The sequence below is a fragment of the Balaenoptera musculus genome, chromosome 1 (assembly GCF_009873245.2).
Source record: "Balaenoptera musculus isolate JJ_BM4_2016_0621 chromosome 1, mBalMus1.pri.v3, whole genome shotgun sequence".
NCBI lineage: Eukaryota > Metazoa > Chordata > Mammalia > Artiodactyla > Balaenopteridae > Balaenoptera > Balaenoptera musculus.
The window spans coordinates 94,698,789-94,717,679 of NC_045785.1; the positions used below are offsets into that span (position 1 = coordinate 94,698,789).

General features: G+C 39.4%; 1 protein-coding gene across 4 annotated transcripts in view; it reads right to left on the reverse strand.

Annotated features, from left to right (window-relative positions):
* Nucleotides 1-18,891, reverse strand: part of VAV3 (vav guanine nucleotide exchange factor 3) — a 389,664-nt gene that overhangs the window by 169,279 nt on the left and 201,494 nt on the right. For all 4 annotated transcript variants that reach the window (XM_036863586.1, XM_036863581.1, XM_036863570.1 and 1 more), the window contains exons 12-15: nucleotides 17,460-17,546; nucleotides 13,726-13,811; nucleotides 12,070-12,202; nucleotides 11,564-11,673 (exon numbers count right to left, since the gene is read on the reverse strand). In XM_036863586.1, the coding sequence (XP_036719481.1) occupies nucleotides 11,564-11,673; nucleotides 12,070-12,202; nucleotides 13,726-13,811; nucleotides 17,460-17,546 (416 nt within the window). The remainder of the gene's footprint in view (nucleotides 1-11,563; nucleotides 11,674-12,069; nucleotides 12,203-13,725; nucleotides 13,812-17,459; nucleotides 17,547-18,891) is intronic.

Genomic DNA, 18,891 nt, shown 5'->3' on the forward strand with positions numbered 1-18,891 from the left:
CTTTTTGTGGGAATGATAGCAGCTAGCATCATACCTTGCCTATAATATTAGACTGACATTAAACATTCAATTTACCCATACCTTCATCTGATCAGCTTAGCATTCTACTCAACTAGTTAATGAAAGAATTCTCCCAAAGTTTCTCTTCATTTATTCAAAGGGAAAGTATGTTTAAAACATGGACTTGGAGAATAGCTATTCTCGAATATCTGAAGGGTTACCACATAGGGGAAAGAGTTAAGACACGTCCTATTTGGGCCCAAGAAGGGATGTTAGGAAGTTATACTTGAATAGACATGTTTCAATTCATTATAAGGAAGAATTCCCTACAGTCAAATCTAAACAAAGATGGAGCAAATAATTCCAGAGGTAGTAAGTTCCTCATCACAAGAGGCACTCAAGCACAGGCTACAATTAGAAAGAAGTTGTAGGAAAGGCTCAGGTGTTGGAATAAAGGAACATTAAACACCTCTTCAGAGTGTTTATGAGTTCATAAAACATTATAGTTTTTTAAGATCTTGATTATTACAAACTGGCATTCAGAATAAACGGGAGAAAAACCACCTTGAACAAATTAATTTTTCTAAATTACGTTATCAGTGGTAAATGATATTTTTCCTAATTATTTTAAGCAAAAAATGCACATACTTAACCTACAACAGCTTACTTTTCCTAAATTAAAAGGAAAAGGCTTCAGTGCAAATGCCTTCCTTAGATCCCCAGAGGGCCAATAACTCTTTACAAATTTGCCCGAGAGCATCACATGCATTGGATTTTTCTATGTTCAAATGTCCAATTCCATTCTCCTTACATCAAAATAATGAGTGGTATAAACTATTTCACGTACCTTGCAATTTATCACTGTTTTGCATTGACATTATAATGCTGACTTGAAAATATAAGCCTCGTTAGAATGTAAACTCAGTGAGAGAAAATAACTGGTCTTATTCATCATTATATTCTTAGTGCCTAGAATAGTTCCTGGGCATGTATGGGATGCTCAATAAATACACAGAAAAATAAATGAATACAGATATACAATATTCAGTCTCATTCAGTAATTGTTTCAAGTATGACTTTCTTATCTCTCCAAACAGACTGCTACTGCTTACTATCCCATGAAGAAGAAAACTGAAGTTTCTCTCATTGTTCCCATTGTAAGGATGGCCAACCTTCAACTGCAGCTTATTTTGTATTGTGTAGCCCAAAGTAATAATGCCTGTGACCTAACAATTTCTTATCAAGAAATATCTTAAAAGTAGTACATGTGACATTAACTGTAATATTAGGTTTAGACTTATAAATTAAAGCTTGCTTACTATTATAGAATTCACTGATTATGTCATTTTCTTAGAGGAAACCATGTACATAGTTGACTCACTACAACAAACGGTTCCGAAACAAACTATTCTTTGTGTTAACTTCTATATAACCCAGACAAGCTGGAGACAGCAGTGACCACCACTGCCCAGTTAAACTCTCCTGCTTGCACTGTTACTGTTCTCATATACGAAGAAGAAAACACACACACACACACACACACACACACACAATGGATCAAAGGCTCTGTTATAAAATCTCAGGGACACCAACACTAATTCAGCTGAATTTTATCTGCATTTAGTTTTAACCAGAGTAATGCTTGTTTGTTGATGGAAATTTTGATATCTATCCTTCATTCTTCCTTCTGCCTATGGCTTCTCCTTCCTTATAAGCATGCTCAGGAATGCCAGAAAAATGTCAAATGAGTATTAAATACAAGCTGAAAAAAAGGAGAGAGGTTGATCTCCACTAGGCAATAACAGAACAAGAATAGTATTTAATATTTACTAATGCTTTGTCATGCATGAAATGCTTTTGCATGTTTCTGGATCAAACAGGCTACTGAAAAACTCCATTTTATGACAGCTGTTGATTTTTCTGAGCACTGTCCCGTGTCCTACTTCCTTTTATTGCTGCCAGGAAACTGTGGTTTAGTTCCCTATACTGACTTAACTGCCAATTTTGAAAGGTTATAGACAATACATTAGATTCAGGGAGAGTTGTGCTGGCTTCAACTTGGGAGATTAACGTGAATAGGTCAGTAGCATGAGGCTCAGCGCAGCCTGGGGGCGATGGATCGTGTCGGCATGGATTTCATATCCATAAACAAATTCTTCATATTAAAAACTGGTAGTGAAATCCTTTTACGGAGAATGAATAAAAAGGTTGTTTTTAGAGTGAATAATTTCTCCAAAAAACAAAAAAGCATGTGGGCAGACAAATTCAGAGATGCTTTATGGATTGCTACTTTGGTAATTGTGCCTGTAAGGTTGCCAGTTTCCAAGTAGACACTGATGGGCTTTGGACACTGAGAAAATGCCAAAGCAGATGTCATCGTAGTCAAATGTCACCCCTTCCACACAGCTCATCCAGGAAGGCTCACCCTTGGACCAGCTCTTGACATCACCATAGCCTTCTTTCACCGCTTCTAATCTTCCTCAGTGTGCTCTCCAAAGAGGGAATTTCAGAATAAATAACAGGCGCAAGTGTCATTACTGGTAAGAAGAAAATGCTTCGAGAGCACAAAGAGTCATCACTGACTAGAAAACTATCCTTGCTGATGTGGTGGACTATTGAGTAGAGACAAGTTTACCATGTTGTTGCTACCGGCCTGGATTCTTGGGGTCTCATAGTGCTTTCCAATAAACCACATAATAAAACTTAATGAAACCAGATACCTGGATGGCATTTTGGATATTCAATTGGTCAGTACAAAATAATGCCAAATACATATAATTCATCCAGGTATTTTTGTTCTGGTTTTGGTGGAGTAGAGAACATTTTGAGGCTAAATCATCATGATGACCTAAACAGGAATTAGTGCTAGTGAGAAAATCATACTTCTACAAAAAGCCACAGCATGGCACCAGTATAGCTGAGATCCTTTTCTGGCAACACAGACTCACTACATTCCCTAGGCCTGAATCATCATCTCTCTGCTGTAAGACAGGGGTCGCTAACTACAGCCCACAACCTATCTTACTGGAATATACCACACTCACTCATTTAGGTATTATCTATGGCTGTATTATTACTATGATAGACTTGAGTAGTTGTGACAGAGACCATATGGTCCACAAAGCTGAAAATGTTTACTTTCTGGACCCTGTTCTAAGAGATGAAATTCACAGTCTCAACAGGTACTTATTTATATATTTGAGAAGACCCCAAGAGATCTCCTAACGAAGAAAACAAACAAGAGGAGGGAGAGGAAGGGAGAGGAAGAGGAGAGAGAATCAGTAGTACCATTATCCTAGTGGTAGTGGCAGTAGTAGCCAGAGCAGCAGTAGTTTGGGCTTGCTATAGAATTCTCTGATCTAGCTTCATGTAGATACTGGGGGAATCTCCATCTAGGCAAAAATATAAATAAAGTCAGTCTATTTTTTTATGTATTTATGTACTTACTTACTTATTTATTTATTTAGCTGTGCCAGGTCTTAGCTGCGGCACACAGGTCTTCGTTGCCGTGTACAGGATCTTTAGTTGCAGCATGCGGGACCTTTAGTTGCAGCATGTGAACCCTTAGTTGCGGCATGCATGTGGGATCTAGTTCCCTGACCAGGGATTGAACCTGGGCCCCCTGCATTGGGAGCATGGAGTCTTAGCCACAGGACCACCAGGGAAGTCTCATAAAGTCAGTCTTTTAAATTTGCACAATAGAATGTCAAATCTGCTGCCAAACCTTTGATATCATAAACATGGGTCTCTCATCAAACAACAACAAGGACCACTTCTCTTGAGACACTCACCAGATGTTTTAACCCTGAATTGATGTGTAACACAATACAGCTTTATCCCTCCAAATCCCGGGATGGCTAGGGGAGGCACCCTCTCTCCTGGCCCTACAGGAGAAACAGTGAGGTCAGGTCCTGGTCCACTGCACGGAGCAACATACGGTGGGGAGGGTCACACTCCAGGTGCCACTGAGGGTGTTAAGGAGACCAGGGAAATGGGAGAGGGAGCAGGCACGTAAAATGAGTCTCCGTCGTGACGCCCATCAGTATCACAACATGTAGACAATGATTGGACTTCAGGGGCAAAACAGAGAAGAAGCAGAGCCACTCTTCTGAGTCTGACAGGCGGAAAAAAAATTGAACAGGTCAGGAATCAGGAGTGCGGACAGAGAGAAATATGAGGAAGTAGGTGGCTTTGAGCACCTCAGACCTTAGAACCAGTCTAAGTTCTATATCCCCTACAACTCCTAGAGGCAAGGAGGTCCACGATTTGCATATTGTTCTGCAGTTTTTAGCAGAAGTATAGATTAGATCAATATTACTTGAAAGAGTCTAGGTGATGTGAAAATTAGCCATCCTGCTTGGTTCTCTAAGTTCATCTAAGCATCGAGTCAGACTGCCAAAAAGAAACATACCTAGAAGGACAAAAAGAAACATAACCCGGAAGCATCAGGTAGGTGTCTACAAAAATGCCTTTAAAAAATTGCAACCTCATTTTTGAGGGCTAATTTAAGAAAAAAAAATAATATATGACATCAACTTCTAGAACTTCAAAAATATCTAATGCTGTTCATGGAGAACATGTTTTTCAGTATCTCTTACTTAAGGATCCACATTATAAAGCCTTCTTATCATACTAGTGAAAGTTTCTTTCCCTCAAGGACTGTTGTATTATTTTGTGAGACAGTAAGAATTTCCTAATTCATCCTTTTTTTTTAATTGACCTTATTGTCAGAAAACTTAGAGTAAAATTTCAGATTTACAATAAAAATATGATTATCTACTATGTGCCAGGCACTGTGCTAGGATTGATCATGCATGTGAATAGCATTGACAAGATCCCTGCCCTCTTGGTGTTTTTAGTCCACTGGGAGAATAGCCATGAAATAGACAGCTAGATCTAATGGTAATGCCCTCAATCCAAGGGCCCAGGCAGCTCGGCCTTGGGGCATTAAAGGTACACATAGGGCAACCAAATAACCAAATGGCAATTTCATTCTTTACTTAGCATTTCAAAGGACATCAAAAGGAATATAATTCAGAGTCTACAGAAATGCATTTCAGAAGTCCCTTTTCCCCTTTCCAAAACCCTCAGACCCCATAGCTATTCCAGAGCCACACTCATACCAAAACCCAAAACTTTCTTTGCATTCCCAGACCCATGAAGCTTTCTTTTTCCCTTCTCCCGACATTATCCATGTATTCAATAGTTCAATTTAGCTTCTCTCCTAATAAGCAATAAAGAATCCTTACTCTTTTGGAGGAGAAAAGACAGGTAAAATACAGTAGGCAAGTAATAGATTATCTTTTTTTTTTTTTTTTTTTTAGAAATTCACGTTCTTTTTTTAATTAATTAATTAATTTATTTTTATGACTGTGTTGAGTCTTCGTTTCTGTGTGAGGGCTTTCTCTAGTTGCGGCAAGTGGGGACCACTCTTCATCGCCGTGCGCAGGCCTCTCACCATCACGGCCTCTCTTGTTGCGGAGCACAGGCTCCAGACGCGCAGGCTCAGTAATTGTGGCTCACGGGCCCAGTTGCTCCGTGGCATGTGGGATCTTCCCAGACCAGGGCTCGAACCCGTGTCCCTTGCATTGGCAGGCAGATTCTCAACCACTGCGCCACCAGGGAAGCCCTAGATTATCTTTAACAAGGAGGGGATTGTCGGGTCTCGGGAAGGCTATAAACACTAAACTTGGATAATTTTTGTCTGGTCATATAATTACAATTGTGAGAGAATACTAGGGAAGTGAGGTTACTCATTTAGCATAGTGGTCAGGAGAGATCTCTCTCACAAAGTGGTATTTAAAGTCAAGATCAGTAGGATAAAGAACCAGCTACCCAAGGAGCAAGAGGAAAGACTGTCCTGGTAAGGAAACCTCATGGTTGAATGCCTGAGGCCTGTGCATATTCTCCAAAAACTGAAATGCACTCAGTCTAACTACAGCAAACAGGTGTGTGATGTGGCTGAAGAGATGGGAGGGATAAAACCATGCAGGGCCTTCTGAGGTCCTGGTAAGAATTTTGATATTATACGGAGTGCAGTAAATAGCCAACAAAGGGTCTTAAGTAGGGCAGGACACAGCAGATCACCCTGGATGCTTCTTGAAGAATGACTGGTAAGGAGGGGGCAGGGAATGCAGAAGCTAATCAGAGATGCGGAAGGCTTAAACCAGGGAGGTGAGGGTGAAGATTACAAGCAAGTGGTCAGATTTAATCTGCAGAGATTGGTGAGAAACTGATTACATGTGGAGGGAAAAGGCAAATCTTGGCCCTTCATCTAATTACACTTGAATAGATGGGATTGGGAGGAAGAGACTATTTGGATAGAAATATCAAGAGTTCAGTCTTGAAATACAATCCACTATATATTAACTGAATGCTATTATATTTAGAAGCTACAGTAATTAAATTCAATTGCAATAGCTCCTTCAGTGCTATATGGCCAGGGCTTCCAATAGTGTCTGGCAACAAAGCAAGTGCTTAGTAAATATTGGGAGAATAAATGCAATTTCCTCTGATAATTACCCCTCTGGTATTCAGAATCTCTGAGCAATACCTTTAGATTAAAACAAATTATATTGGATAAAATATAATTTTATATTTAAAATGTGAAAGACATAGTCATTGCTTTCACATTCAAACTCCAGGAGGCGAATTTCAAGAAAACGTTCTTATCTAGTGGAGCCTGAGTCTGTGGAGAATGCTTTGAAACATTGTTCTGTTTGACCCCTGATTATTTAAATTTTTCTTTTTAATTCTGTGGCATGTGTGCTTTTTATGGTGAGTGACCTCAAATTCCTTCTGGAAGTAAATGGGGAATAAATTAGAAAGATACACTGTGGCTCAGATTAAACGTGATTTGTGGAATTTCATGGCTGCATTCCTGCCCCTGCCTCACCCCAATTGGAGAGGGCTCCTTTTCAGGGGTTCATCCTAGGAAACGAAGCTCAGGGGCTGCCCTTCCAGATGACAAGGCAGCCTGGTACCAGAGTCCCTCCCCAGCTCTAGAATCTCCATACCCCCTTTTCCTTCTCTTCTCCCCACTCCCACGAGTCTTAGCATCTAACAGATATATATCCTGGGCTCGTATTTTAGCAGACGTTAATGGTCTCTATGCTATTTTTCCTTAGGTGAGCCATGTGGCACCGTGCCTGGCATGTGGCACACGGTGAAGAAATCTTAGTGTGGTAATAATGGTATATGCATCTCCAAGGGGGCTTTCTTTATTCAAGGGAGTAAATATAAATTGTTAGAATTTCAAGAATTGGGTCAAGTCAGTCAGAAGAAATTCCAGGCAAAAGGGCCTTTCAGTTCCCTTCAATAAATACTACAGAGGCTGGTTCAGAACCTGCCACTTGCTACCATACGCAATGCTGTTTTGCCCCTGTTCTACTTTTTCTTTCTCTAACTTTTCCTTTTAAAAGTCTTATTATTCTATTACTCAATTTCTTTATTTTACCCAACTCTGACTTGTTTCTAGAAAAGTTAAGGACACTGATCCTCCAGGTCCTACTCACCGTGAAAAAAAGAAAAAAAAAAAAGAAGAAACCTGATTCCAGTTTTAGATAACAGGATTTGAGTCCAGGTGCTTATTTTAGCACCTTCCCGGTTAAAAAAATGCTGTGAACTAAGATCCTGACCTCTATTGTAAATGACATAGCACTGAACTTGTACAAATGTGCTGAAATACTCCTGCCATTGCTAGTTTCCTGAGCTATAAAATGGGTATGACATGTTTATCAATTTAAATCTAACAGGAGAAAACATTAAAAACACTTGATTTAAGGGATTTGGGGGAAACACATCCATAGCTTCCTAACAATATTTTGAACATTGCTATGGGCAATGTTCACATCCACACTTTCCAACATCATTATGAAAACTAGCCTAAGCTAATAAAATAACATTTGCCATCCTATTTCACAGATAACTAAATGGAATTGTGGGAAACAGTGACAAAAAGCCCTTTTGAAAATAAATAAGAATAAATAATGTGTATCAATCAGGCTTTTAAAGATCTAAATATATTTTTTAGAGTGGGATCCCCAGAACTATAGCTCTTGAACATTATTTGGCTCAAAAACTGTTCAAACAACCTCAAGAGCAATCAGTCCTGCTACCACTTCTTCTCACAGGGGAAAAAGAAAAGAAGACATCCTTCTTCCTCCCCTATCCAAGTGGGTCACTGCTGCTTTTGTCTCTGTGAAGCCTTTCTTCCGGAGGTTTGCCAAGTTTATGAGGTCCACTGCACATAATGTTGGAAGTGGCTATGGCCAAAGAAGGTCAGAGAATAGGGATACTGAGTGGGGATTGGGGTGTGCTTGGGAAAGACAGAGGCTGAGATTTAGGTCACCTCTGGGGAGATTTGAGTTTACCGGATACTTACTGTTTATTGGTATTCATGCTTTTCTATGGTCCATTGTAATAGTCTAAATTAAGAGCAGTATTTTAAACTCCTTAAAGGTGATTTGCAAATTTTTTAAAATAAAAATGATCCAACCATCCTATAAACAGCAGAATTGCCATCTTCTGTAAATAGAACTGGCAAGCATTTCATCAGTCTTAAAATATCACCTCCCTTGATTTCCTGCCCCCCCTCCCACCAATGCCTCCCTTTCCTTTTCAAAGGTCCTTAAAGCAACACTCCAGAATGCTCTAGGGGGACTTACAGGGCCCCTGTTAATGCCAAAGAGACTGGAAGAAGCTGGTCTGTGGCGAGACACAAGGCTTACTGTTGATCATGTATTGTCATGAATGCTGCAGGATTTCTCAGTTTTCTTTTTCTCCATGGCTTATAGACTAAGAGTACTAGAACTTTAGATAATGGATAAAATAGCAAAATTTGAGCCATAGGCAAAGTCTTAAGCTTCAGGACTTACTTAGATTATTCTACTTTCCTGAGCACAAGACAAGCAAGACCTGTCTTACAAAGCTGGAAGCAGGACTTTCCTGCATAACAAGCTTCAAAAGAGAAAGGAGGAAATAAAATAATGGGATATTCTGATGCTCGAATAAAATCCTATTTTTATTTTGCCTAATTTTAATTTACATGCCATACATGGCATAATTCCTGCTTAAAGAAGCCCTCAACTTTGACTTTGAGCAATTCTCAAAAAAAGGTACTTCCACCTTCTCACCATCTTCATGGGCAAGTCAGTGGAACTCTAAAATACAAACAGAGTTTAATGGATGCTTAATTACATTGTTGAGGTGCTTGGATAAGGCTTAAAGATGAAGAACCCCACCCAGTTTCCCTGTGTGTGGTACAGCCATCTTTCCTGCGATGGAACAATTTAAAGCTACCCATACTCTTCCCTTATGTATATACCTGTAAGGCAGCGACTGACAGTTGTGTACAGCTACCCATTTCTCCTTTCTTCCATAATAGCAGAACCTTGATTCGTAGCCAAGCATAATCCTGTCCAGAATGAAAATGGCATTTCTCGGCTCCCTTGTCAGATGTGGCCACATGACTAAGTTCTGGTCAGTATTATGTAACAGAAGTTTGTAGCACTTCTGCAAAGAATCCTTAAAAATGAGGATCACCTTCTGCTGCCTAGAATGTAGATTATATAGCTAGAGCTCCAGCAGCTATCTTGGACAACATGTGACCAACCTTGAGGACAGAAGCCATGCTGACAATGGCAGAGCAGGAAGATCTGCGCCTGGGTTCCTGGCAATACCCCGGAGAGCCCAACCCACCCCTTGTCTACCTATCCCAGATTCTCTTCCATGAAAAAGAGAGATAAGCATCCATTTTGTTGAGTCTCTTGCATCCAGAGTTTAGCTTTGATTTATGGCAAGTGAACAAAATATTAAGTGATGCGCCTATCAATACAGTCCAAGGAGCCCACCTACTCTGGACAACAAATTTAACTTCCCTCCTCTGCAGAAATTCCTTCACTCATGTAAGGATCATATGAACAGAACCCATAAGAAAATACCAGCCTAGCATCCTTCCCACAAGAGCAAAGGTGTGAGATCAGCTCTGCCTTTGCATATTATCAGCAACCCCAGCATCCTGTCACTCCAATCCCAACTGCTCAAGTCCAAATATTGCCTATCACTTGAAACCTCACTAGAACAGCACACTAGGTTTATGATGTAGCCCACAATTCATCAGAGACTGGGCAGAGGTCACCAACTTCATCACTTGTGACCCAAACCAAAAAGGTCCCTGTAGAATAGCCATTTTATTGATGCATATAACTACTAAGGTCTTTTAATTATTATAATCAATAACAATAAATTTTAAAAACTACAATGGTATACTGGAAGATGTCCTCTGAATTTATAAGTCCCTATAGGTATATTAGGATCCTAAATACAAAACAATATTAATAATAGTGATAACAACAGATACCTCTTACAATTTAATACCATATCATTGCTGTTGTACTATCTGGCCACCATTCTGCTTGACACATACATCTGGAATTCAAAATATCATTATCCCTATTTTAGAGGAGGAAACTGAGGCTCTGGGAGGTTAAACAAATTGGCTAAGACTATGCAGCCAGCCCATGGCAGGGGTTATTGCTGAACCCAGAATTGTCTATAAGCTTAGAACTATTTTAGCTGCACAATCTTATGTCTCAAAATGTTAGAGAAAATAATCTAAGGAAAATCTCTATTTTTCTCCCCTCAGAACTACAATAAAATGTTCTAATCCTATTTCCATTTTATATTAACATGAGCATTTCCAAAAACAAAGCAAAGGAGAACGCAAACAAAAAATCTGATAGAATTTGTCTGCAAAAGGTAAATAATGCTAGAATACAAATGAAGCAAATCACAGAAGTGTGTTTTCTTAATTTCACCTTTTGCTAACAGTTTCAATTTCAGGGTGACCTATATGTTTCCATAACAAGGGTCATTATACACTGTTTAATCCGTGAACCTCAAAACTGAAAAGAAACTCCTATAATGACCCGTCCTTGTGTAATCACATCTCTGTATGCATTCCTCTTTAAACATGTCTGATTTATTTCCCACCTCTTTGTTGAGTTTCCACTTTAATAAAAGGACAAAACACTGAGAGAAGTCGAGCCCTGAAAGCATTCATTGAATACGTCAAGCAATTTACCCAGAATTCAAACAATAAATGAGTTAAAAACGAACAGGAGGAACAAATCAATCTTTCTATTAAAAATAAGATATTTGCATGTATGTATGTACGTGTGTGTATGTGTTTGGAAGTATTTCTACTTAATTTAAAGCTATATATAAAACATGGCAATTACATTAAAAGTTTATCATTAGAATAATTAATATTTTCGGGGGCTGCTAAAAGCTAAAGAATTAAAATATGCCCATGAGAAGAAAGTCAAACAGAAGGTTAGAGCTCCCTCTTTCTTTTTCTTGAAGAAATTCACCAGAACATCTCTCCCAGGAGACCGAAGTTATCAAGCTGACAGCCTCGTAGCACAGCACTCACGCTCAGAGCAAGTGTTTTCACAGCCTCTGTACACATGCTACAAACATTAGGGTATGTTTATTGGTAGTTCATTGTTCATAAGAAACTTATGCAGTAGAAAAAAGCACTTTTAAAAGTAGAAATACTCACAAAGCCATTTCAAACTGTTCCAGCCACTTCTTCTTTAAATCTTTTGTTTTGCAATAAAATTCTAACCCATTTTGTCCTTGGATATGGATGAGGTAGAAGCCATAAGACCACTGTTAAAATTAATATTCCTCAGGTTAATACGTTTCATTCATTAATAACATCATGTTTCCAAATTCACTAACACACCGCCATAATCATCCACAAACCACCCGTAACATTATCATCAGACAAACTGTGAACAATCAAGATGACTGTAGTCAACTTCATATCTAGAACAATTGCTATGCCAAGTGCATTTTGCTGCCTTGATCATTAGGGCATTAGAGATGATCATTATCACCTGTGGCACTGTCCAATTATTTCTCACAGAGGCTTGCTTCTAATTAATCTCTAGAAACAAAAACACCTGGATGGATAAGCGGCCTCTCACATTAATGTATTAGCATACTTCCCTTGAATAGTCAAAGTTATGAGTAAATTACAGTTATTCATTTCTAAGAATTTACCTTTTTATTTTCTTTATCAGTTGTAGGATTGTTGGCTATTTTGTACTGCTGAAGATCTATTATTTCCTTCATTTCATAGTTATCACCTTTCCTTTTACATACAATCACTGCCAAATCAAATAAGAAGATATGCCTGAGAGAGAGAGAGAGAGATTTATTTAAATGGTTTGGAAGCATGTGTGTTAATTCTTCCCAGGTAAAATTTAATTGATCCTGTGAGTTAAAGACAAAGGCAGTGTGCACATTGAAAGAATGAACTGTGTGTCCTGGCACTGCCCTTTGCTAAATGAATCACCCTGCTGTGCCTCAGTTTCCACAGTTAAAAAATAGGCAAAATTATAATGAGAACAATATGCACACTGCAGAGTTACCGTCAGGAACAATTAAGCCATAAAGTGTTGTTCGTGAGCTAGTACTTTCTTTCTTCCAGTTTAAAAGCTAAACATTTATGGAATAATATTAATGACAACAATAGCAGTTAACTTCTGCTGATGTCACTAGGAGTCAGCCAGATTGTCTTGAGAAGCGTTCACCCCTTCCACAAAGATGACTCAATTTAAATCCCCAGGACCATCTCCTGAGGTACGTATTATTATCATCTTCATTTTACTGGGGAGGAAGCTGAGGCTCAGAGAAGTTAGGTAATTTTCTCAGGGTTGCACTGCCAGTGGGTGCACAGCAGGATTCACTCTTGGGTCTACTTGTGGAACCTGCGCTTTTACCCTGTATGTTGCTCCTCGTGACTTAATGGACAACCTAAAACACAAATTGAGTGGTACATCACCCAAGTGTAAGCTAGAGAAATTATGGTTAAATTTACATGTTGATATTTCTCTTCTATCGTACTAAAAGCAATGTAATTGGGGGAGAAAACAAACCTTATAATCCTATCATCCAATACCAATATTTGTGTCTTTTCGAAAACTCTCAGTCAGTGATTAACACGCATACATTTTTTTTAAACAATAATAATGAGACATTCACGTAGCTCTATTACTTGCATCACTTTCAAAGCTTATTTTCCGGGAGAGGCTAAAAGGATGTGTGTCTCCTGGGAGCTACCTTTAGAGCCTGGGTATCAAGGTGGAAGCAAGAGCTGATGCTGCCCCCTACTGGTTGACTTTCTAGTTTCCAAAGTTTCCAGAAAACGGCCATTTCAACTAAATAAATCAGTTTAACTACCACATAATTAGCTCAACTAATCTTTAAGGACTGCACCTACAAATTTCCCTCAAGAAAATCTCACTAAATGGCCCTCACTTGGACTCCCTGCTTAGGACATGTTGTATTGTTTTTAGTTCTTTTAAAATGTATACCAAAAAATAAAATTAAATTAAACAATTGTTTTTATAGTAGTTGTCTATTATTGCTTTATTGCTACTCTCATTTTAATGTGTACTTTTTTTACTCTAGCTGACATTCTATATTTGTCTATTCCTTCTTAAGAACTCAAACTTAGGCAAATCAACAGATACCAGAACAAAGAGAGGAATACCTAACATATCTATATGAGAAATTTAAAAACCACAGATTGATCTGACCCCTTATTTTTATTCCTTTATTTCACTCCTTTGTCCTGGAGTAACTGTTTTTAAGATTTTCACAATCTCCTGATCCTAATAACTTATTCTGAAAATAAGTACTGATCCTTCTCACCTTTCTTGTTTTGTATGCTTGTCTAGAGTGGTTATTCGAATTTCACCATCTCCCTGAGGTCGTCCAAAAAGCAAAACTGGTTGGTTCTAAAATAGAAAATGTGCATGTCTCAGTTTTTCATACTCACATAAAAACAGAAATTAACATTAGTGAGGATATTTGCTAGGCACAACTCTCTTATAACAACTTTTATCATTTTACCTTTTAACACACTTATTCTAAAAAGCTCAGGTCTGTATGATACACTTTCAAAAACAGCCTGTCCTTGGTCATCCCAGGAGGCGTACTGAAGACATTAATTGATTTTCTTACAACTCTAATGGAGAAGTTAGCTACCAAAAGAGAGAATTAATTGGAAAAATGCAAATCACAAGGAAGTTACAACAACTAATATTTACTGAGCATCCACGGTGTGCAGCCACTGGGTACAGGACGAAATGACATAGACCCTGCCCTCATGAGACATACTGCTCAGTGGGGGAACAAATATTCACAGAAGAATGTAATTACAAACATGGGATTGCCATGATGGAAGAGCAGAGGAAGCATGCGTATCTGGGGGACCTAATTTGGTCTAGGGAGTCAAGGATGGCTTCCCTGAGCTAAGATCTTAAGAATGAAAATTTCTGACTTGATGATTAAAATTAATGAGCCATTTCCCCAGAGTTTATTTTAAAACTTAAAATAAAAAGTTTTAAGTATTTACGAACACCTACTCTACAAGGTGCTAAAGGAAAAAGAACTGACTGAAAATATCACTAACATCTATGAGATTATGTTCTAATAAAAAAAGATATGTCGGGGCTTCCCTGGTGGCGCAGTGGTTGAGAATCTGCCTGCCAATGCAGGGGACATGGGTTCGAGCCCTGGTCTGGGAAGATCCCACATGCCGCGGAGCGACTAGGCCCGTAAGCCACAACTACTGAGCCTGCGCGTCTGGAGCCTGTGCTCCGCAACAAGAGAGGCCACGATAGTGAGAGGCCCGCGCACCGCGATGAAGGGTGGCCCCCACTTGCCGCAACTGGAGAAAGCCCTCGCACAGAAACGAAGACCCAACACAGCCATAAATAAAAAATAAATAAATAAATAAAAAATTAAAATAGCTTTAAAAAAAAAGATATGTAATTAATTAACTGTACTACAAGAAAGTAGAAAAATAAATGTTTCCTATCTGTATTTTTTGCAGAAACAGAAAACTCCATCCTAAAACCCATATGGAATTGCAAGGGACCCTTAATAGGTAAAACGATCATAAAAAAGAACAAAGCTGGGATCTCACACTTCCTGATTTCAAAACTTATTACAAAACTATGGTAATCCAAACAGTGTAGAACTGGCATAAACACAGACTTCTAAACCAATGTAATACAACAGAACACCCAGAAATAAGCCTTCACATATATGGTCAAATGATTTTTGACAAGAGTGCCAAGACCAGTTCAGTGGGGGATAGGAGAGGCTTTTCAACAAATGGTGCTGGGGAAACTGGATATCTACAGGCAGAAGAATGAAGTTGGACCCTTACCTTATACTGTTTCCAAAAATTAACTCAAAATGGATCAAAGAGTTAAAAATACAAAACTTTTAGAAGAAAACATAGGGGAAAAGGTTTATGACATTGGATTTAGTAATGATTTTTTAGATAGGACACCAAAAGCGCCGGCAACAAAAGAAAAGATCGATAAGGTGGACTTCATCAAAATTTAAAATTTTGCACAAATAACACTATTAACAGAGTGAAAAGGCAACCCACAGAATGGTAGAAAATATTTGCAAACAAAAATGTGATAAGTATTGATATCCAATAATTCATAAAGACAGAAAGTAGAACGGGGTTGCCAGGGGCTGGGAGGAAGGGGGAATGAAGAGCTAGCATTTAATAGGTGGAGAGCTTCAGTCTTGCAAGATGAAAAGAGTTCTGGAGATGGATGGTGGTGACGGCTGCACGACAATATGAATGTATCTAACGTCACAAAACTGTACACTTAAAAATGGCAAATTTAATGTTTTATATATATTTTACCACAATAAAAAAAAACAGCTGTCCAGGCAATGTGCTATGGAATTACAAAGAGAAAGAATTAGGGATTCTTTCAGATTAGGGAAAGAATTTTTTTTTAAATTGGACCTTGAAGAAATTTGATAGGAAATAATGAAAAAAGATATTCTAGGCTTTGACAATATTATAATCAAAGGCAGAACTATAAATGCAGCTATGTGAAGAGGTAACCAGAGGCTACCGTGATTGGAAAGGTGGCAGATGAGGTCCTGAAAAGGGGAAGGAGCTGTATGTGTGGAAAGAAAGACAGACCAACCAAAGATGTTTCAGAGAAAGAAGCAATAAAATTGCTCTACCAAGAAAAGCATCTTAAATCCGTTCATTTATCTGTTTTCTCTCCCCACAGCTTTATCCAGGCCTCCATCATCTCTCTTGAAACGACCTCAATGATTTGCTGACTGGTCTGCCTGATGAAAGGGTTTTCGTGACACTTAAATCAGACTGTGAAACCCTCTGGTAAGAACCGTTCACTAGCTTCCTCCTGCAATCACTATAAAATCCCAACTCAGCGCCTTGCCCTCCAAGGCTGTGGTGTGTAGTTCTCCTGCCCCCACTCCCCCACTTCAGAGCCCACCCTTCTTCCTTTCACTCTCAATTTCCAGCCTCTCTTGTCTTGCCACTCCTTGAACAGCCCTGGCTCTTGCCCATTTCAGGGCATCTCACTTGCCATGGCTTCTGCCGGGAATCTTCTCTCTGCAGACCTTTGTGCCACTGGCCTCTTCTCATCCTTCAGGCTCAGGTGACAAATGTCTCAGAAGGACTTTTTCTGAGCACCTTATCTAAACTAGGGCTCCCCTCACTATCCTCTGTTGCAGCAACCCATTCACAGCATTCATCTCAATAGAGAGAGCATTTTTAGACTCTCTTTTTTTACTGTCTCCTCAACCATGAGACCATGTTGTTCATAGTTACAGCCCCGGCCCCAAGCAAAACGTCTGGCACACAGCAGTCACCCAGTAAATATACATAAAATGAATAAATTAACGGGACTCCACCATGGTTACGTATGGGGGTGAGGGAAGGGAAAGAAAAAAAAAATGGACTCCAATGTTTAGAATTGGGACAGCTGCGGGGAGAGGCATCACAGTGCGATTAAAGTGACAGGGACGGGCTTCCCTGGTGGCGCAGTGGTTGAGAATCTGCCTGCTAATGCAGGGGACACGGGTTCGGGCCCTGGTCTGGGAAGATCCCACATGCCGCGGAGCGGCTGGGACCGTGAGCCACAACTACTGAGCCTGCGCGTCTGGAGCCTGTGCCCCGCAACGGGAGGGGCCGCGATAGTGAGAGGCCCGCGCGCCGCGATGAAGAGCGGTCCCCGCACCGCGATGAAGAGTGGCCCACACTTGCTGTAACTAGAGAAAGCCCTCGCACGAACCGAAGACCCAACACAGCCAAAGATAAATAAATAAAATAAAGTAGCTATAAAAAGAACATTCTCTAAGTATTAAAAAAAAAAAAAAAAGTGACAGGGACAAGCAATGGCACAAAGTCCCCGGACAATGATGTATCACAGGTGCCACTGAACGTTCATCCCCGTGGACGCTGCCAAACAGAAGTCGGAAAAAACTTAGAACAACAGAAACTTGAAGGTAAACTATCTTTTCTTCAAAAACAACTGCTAGAACGTCCCCCCATTTGTGGGTTAGGGAAGCGGGATGGAATGATAATTACATACCAAATTTTCTATAGATAGCTGAAACTGTTTAATTTCACGAAGGGTCTCATTATCTCTTTTCACTTCATTCACATACTGTGCCAAGTCCTAAAGAATAAAGAGAAGGGGAGAAAAAGAAGGCGCGATAAGATTAGACAAGAGATGAGCACTGTTTGAAAGAAAACACATCATTAATTTCATTAATGGTAGAAAGTTACCACTATAACTTTTCAATGACAATAAAATGAATGCTAACAGAAGCTGCATCTCAAAAGTAATTTAAAACTGTCTGGAGTACAGCTGGGAAGACTGAAGGCTTGTCATTTACCACACCCCTGAGAAGAGTAAGGATCAAACACAGAAACAAACAAAACATGCTGCCATGCAGAACAACAAAAAGGAAACCAGGTCCGGAGCGTGTAAATTCCAAACACTGACCTTGTGAGAATCACACTTGAACTTGGGTTAGAATTAAGGCCAATCATGAAGGATTAGCCAGGAGAAAAAAGTAACTAAAAGTTAGACAATGAATCTAGCAGGGCTAGATTGTCTGCATCCAGCCAGCATCTTAGTTCCTGAGAGGGTTCAGTCAGGGAAGCCAGGTCAATTTCAAAGAGTTAGTAAAGGGAAGTGAAGGAGAGGAGAGAAACCAGGGAGCATGAAAGTGAACTACAGAGCACAAACAATGCTGGCCCTGTTTCTCCATGTGCCTTCACCTATTTTAAAATGTCTTTTCTCAAATTTGAGGAAACATTAGCTAATCTTTCCATACTGTAACTAGCTATTTTTATTATATGTGCTCCAGATTTTTCCTGTTTTCTGGGTTCTTTTTCTTTTTTCCCTGCCCTCTTATATTTATCTGCAACAGCAGGAACAGAACTCAGACAAAAGCAGTTCCTAACTTTGTTCTAAATGAAAGCCCGACTTTTCATAGGATATATCTATAAACGATTTCTTTAAAAAATTGGAAACTTGATATGATCTTTTTTTTATAATAATAAATAATGATGGGCTGTTTCCTTACAGGGTACTAAAAGTCAGCTAAGCACAGAGTTAACACCGAAACTGGCCCAAGGACACAGAGAAGTAATTATGCACTGCTCTGGGCAGAGTCACATTGGCATTTTGTTTTGACAACAAATATTTGTGTATGTTTTAAGCTAGGGACAAATATTATTTCTTTCAAAGTCCAGCATAGCGTGGAAATCGGGGTTTTATAGATTCCCCAATATGTTCAAAAAGCCTGCCTTCGTCTACTTCTAGCTCTTGATTTTCAGATTTACCTGAAACAGAAACCCAGACTGATCACTTGTACTAGTGCACAGCATCCAAAAAGGTAAACCTGGCTGACATCCTCACTTGAGGAAAATAAGTCACACCAGTGTTCTGAAGTCATCAGCTAAACTGCTGCTTGCACAAGCCAATAGGTTTCTACTAGTAACCATAAAAAGAA